We start from the raw sequence: 4,437 nt of genomic DNA, 5'->3' as shown, positions 1-4,437 counted from the left end.
CTTACATAGTTAGTTCTTCATTAATTTACAAAGAGAACAGCAGGTAAGTTCCGCTGTTTCTTGGACTTTCTTGTCTCCATCCAGAGAGCCAGAATGACTCTACTGGCTCAGGTGAGAAAAAGAGTCCTCTTCAGGGCACTGTTTGCATGACTTAGAAAAAGGAGGAAGACCAAAGGAGCTGAAGAGACCAATTAGCCTGAGGGTGTAGTTCTGAGTGAGAAATACTCTTTCCTTAACAACATTCTGGTTTTGTTTTGGGACAGTGGGCTGTTCTCCAAGTTCTTGGGGATTATAGTAGTTGTCAGCTGGCCTTCCAGGCCCAATCTGCAAGCTCAAGTGCCGCCTGAAAATAAAGAAGATTTGAAATTCTTGCTCTCTCTGACCAAAGGATATTTTTTATCAGTAGAAGTTGATTCACTGTGATTGTTACAAGACAGGAAATTGGGTTTGTGATACAAAGGGCAAATTCACGTAGTACAATGCAGCTCTGGACTGGAACATTCTCAGCTTGCAGCAACCCAAGCTGCTACTTTATACAGCAAAGTGCAATTCCATTGCTAATTTATCTTTTACACCCCCAAAATAGTGCACACCACTGTATACCACTGCCAGCGAGCAGAGCAGTCTTGCACATCCATACAATTAGTGTGACACAGGATCAAAATGCTTGGGTTTACTGCGTCCACAATTCACTGGTTTGACATGAAAGATGTCCTTAATTTACGTCATCATGCTGTACAGTTATACACAGAGAAACTTGTATGTAACAACTTTAAGTCTCCTGGATATGTGACTTTTAATTTAGTATTATAGCACAGCTAATCCAATTTTTGATTGTGTTTAAGTCTTCATGAGATGTGCTTTCAACAGAAATCAACTCGAATATACAGTGCCCCACCCCAGATGGTAAAAGGGTAACATCTGTCTCTAGAGTCTTTCTCTGACAAAGGACCTTAAAATAGGTCAAAAACCAGATGTGAGTGAATCCCACTTAACTTAGGATAGCATTATTTTCTTTTAGATATGGCATTAACAGAAGCACGGAAAGAAAAGTGATTGATTTAAAGTAACAGAGAGGTACAGCACCAGGAATAGTCCTAATTAAGGTCCCAACTTAAATCATAAAGTTAATGCTTCTTCAGTTTGCAGAGATCTTATTTCTCCATTATTGGACTTAGGTTTGTCCACAGAGATCTAAAGATTTCAGATTGCAATCATTTTCTAGTGACTTTTAAGAGATATTTCTTATGCAGGTGGGACTTTTTCTGACTCTGACATGATATATATCTGAGCTACAGAGTGGGAGGTTGTAGGGTGCAAAACCAGGTAATTCTTGGTACATGCCTCTAGTGAGTAGTATTATTCTGAAATTAGAATATTACTTCTAATTGTAGGGTGAAAAGTTGTTTCATGGGATTTTGTAAACTAATTTCCACCAAATCCAGTGAATCCTAAAGACCAGATTCCAGTGGGTGTAAGATGATGGCCAGACTTACTTCACAGAACAGGGTGTCATACACACTCCATACACTCTCGAGAGAGATATCCCGGATCCCAGTCTCCTTTGCCACCATCTGCAGGAATTGCTGTAGGTTTGAGAAAAGAGAAAGGCCTTAAATTGTCTAATCTCATACTGTGTTATATGCACTGGTATCCCTTCCCTTTTCTCAGAGCTCTGATTATACGGAGGTGATAACTACAAGCCTAGAACCACCTTATCTCATGCAAACATCATTACTTACCCAATTCTCTTTGGTCTTATTTATGTATTCTGCTGAGTGCCGTGTTTCAGTCTGTAGCTGTTCATACCGTGGACAAGGGGTCAAAGGGAACTTCAGTAGCTGGGCAGAGACAAGAGCAGCCAGGTCACCACGAATGCTGGAGTACAGAATTCGCAGTAAACACACACAACTGTAATGAAACCCTGACTGCATCTATAAACAGCCTGGAGCACTGCCTGCTGACATAGTCCAGACCATGTGTGGTCTGCTGTGGTGTTGGCATCTCACGTGGTGAGTGAACACAGCCCCTGAATTCTCTCATCTTTTTCTGAAAATAGGAAAACCTGTGCAAGGTAGGTCCCAGGAAACATTCAAGACAATCTGAATCAAGACTGTAGCAAATATTTTTTGGACACTACTACTTGAGTAGTCAATACATGTCCTTGAGATTAACTTACTCTTTCATCAGACTCAGGCACTGTGTGCACAGGGATAGGCTGCCAGGAGATGTTAGGGTTGAACATCTGTTGTCCTCCTGGGGGATAGAGGCCTGCCAGATTGGCCTCTGCACTCATCAGTGTCCGATCACAGTCCGTGCTGCGGATGAAGATCTGCCAGGACAGGGACAGTGCACCATTAGTAACGCTCCTGCAAGTGGTGATGCTCAGGCACAGGACAATGCACTTGCCCAGGAATGCTGCCAAGTGCCCTGCAGCTGCTCACGGACAGCAAGGGAACAGGACCAAGCCTGCTGATATCGGCCTGGACAAAGCTGTAAGGACACACACAAAGACAATCTGCTGTCGAATACTGGAGCAGTCTGGTCTGGATCAGTGGGATACCCAGGTGCCCTGAGAAGAGGTTAGAGACAGAAAGGAGTCTGAGGATGAGTCAGAGAAGAGGAAGACAAAAGATGCAGCAAACTATGGGCACAGACAGAAAATGCACTATATTTGCAGAGCAGGACTGGGGCAAAGTCCTGCATTCTGATCTCAGTTCTAAAAATGACCAGCAGTGCTCAGGAAAAGAAATTACTTCTTCAATCCTCAGTTTTTCCATCTGAGAAACGAAGACAAGAGTGATCTCACTAACAGGAAAGAAAACAAAAACAGGGAGGGCTGGGATTTTATCTGATCAGTGGGCTCTTGGGATTAATGGGCCAAGACTTTACCAAGACTTTCTAGAGCTCAGAAGAGAGAGAGCTGAGCCAGAAAAAAGGGGAAATGAGAAAAATACAGCAATGTTCAGAAGGTCAAAATGGCAAAACTTTAGTATTCTGGTATCTGTGTACTGAAAACAATTAAGGGGAAACTGGAGAGAAAGCAGTGATAAACAAGAGGAACAACAGGAAATCATAAAAGGAATGTCCCAGAAAACAGCATGTTCAATCGGAAACAAGAATAAAAAGCCTGAAGAATGAAATGTAATGTAAAGACAGGGATTTTTTTTTTAAATGTTAGGAGAGAAACATAAAATATATATACTCTGTATAATCTCTCTCATGTGAAGTGTACCTTAGAAACTTTACAGTCACAAGAAAAAAAACCCGACTTGTCTTTTATCTGACATCAGTATCCACTCACTTTTACCTGTGTGGGCCTGCACTTTTAAGTGTGGCTTGAAAAAACTGACCCTCTACTCATTAGACAAGTTTGCTTTTATCCTTGGTGAGCTCTGAAGAAATAAAAAGGTAATATTTTAAAAGATAAGAATCTAATTCTTGAAGTGTCATAAAACCCCCAAGCAATTAAGCCCTCAGTGTACATGCTTTCTTCAGCACCTTTTGCCAGGCTCCAGCTTGTCGCTGAGTCAGGTGACAGACGGTCATATGGTGTCACCCAGAGGCAATACTTCTTACAAGGGAGGTTGCTCAACTTGAGCAAGGGTTCAGGCTTGGTTAGCAGAACAGCTTTTGTTTGCACATGTCTTGGTTTGTTTTTCTTTCTCAAGCAAGAGAAGGAAAACAGTTTCAACTCAAAAGCTGTATCAGAGTGAAGTATGTTTGGAAAGGAACTACTGAGGATAGTTAAAGGATCTGTGCTTCAGCCTATGCTGGAAGTTTTGTTGATGAAGCAAATGTCAAGGGGATGTAATCTGAACTGTGATAAGCTGGATTCTTACTGGGAAGCCCTAGAAGGGGAGAAACAAGGAAAAGCATATGGGAATTCTTAGTTTGCCCCATCTGTTCAATCAGCTTAATTGAGCTCAGATAAAATAACTGAGGTGGTGCAGAGTCTGTAGTGGGACAAGGGGTCTTGGGTCTTGGCTGCCTGTTGTCCATCTGAACCAGCCTCTCGTCTGGACACCTGTTCATGTTTCAATTGACTCAATACCTGTTTGATTAACTAGCAGGGGTACTTGGGAGAATTTTCGATTTCCTGACTTTTAAAAATGTTTTATAATTTCCCCTGTGCTTAATACATAGTTCCACAAGGGCTCTGTGACTTCTTTCGAAAGAACCTACCAGTTTCTCAATAACTATTATAAAGTGTGAGAACATCCTAATGAGAGAGAGGGGAATGAATGGCTTTGGGGGACTGAAGCTGTCAACATTTTACAGGTGAAAGGAAATGAGAGGGTCATTGCTGGCCTGTAACTACTACTTGTATCTACAGGGTCTGGTGAGATCGTACCTCGAATGCACTGGGGAGGGCAGGGCCAACACGGGCTGCATTCTTGTGAGCTATTGTAGCAGGAAAAAAAAATCTTACGAGCT

At 42.1% G+C, this 4,437-nt stretch overlaps 1 protein-coding gene across 1 annotated transcript in view; it reads right to left on the bottom strand.

Moving 5' to 3' along the window:
- The window catches only part of ACP2 (acid phosphatase 2, lysosomal), a 7,045-nt gene extending 4,145 nt beyond the window's left edge, over positions 1–2,900 (bottom strand). The window contains exons 1-3 of the mRNA XM_017741746.1: positions 2,180–2,900; positions 1,743–1,841; positions 1,497–1,586 (exon numbers count right to left, since the gene is read on the bottom strand). Coding sequence (XP_017597235.1) covers positions 1,497–1,586; positions 1,743–1,841; positions 2,180–2,296 — 306 coding nt within the window. The 5' untranslated portion in view covers positions 2,297–2,900. The remainder of the gene's footprint in view (positions 1–1,496; positions 1,587–1,742; positions 1,842–2,179) is intronic.
- Between the last annotated feature and the right edge of the window lie 1,537 nt (positions 2,901–4,437).

Source organism: Corvus brachyrhynchos, unplaced genomic scaffold (genome assembly GCF_000691975.1).
Source record: "Corvus brachyrhynchos isolate BGI_N302 unplaced genomic scaffold, ASM69197v1 scaffold115, whole genome shotgun sequence".
NCBI classification, from domain to species: domain Eukaryota; kingdom Metazoa; phylum Chordata; class Aves; order Passeriformes; family Corvidae; genus Corvus; species Corvus brachyrhynchos.
The sequence above is the reverse complement of the archived record's forward strand: the minus strand, read 5'-3'. Positions and strand labels throughout refer to the sequence as shown.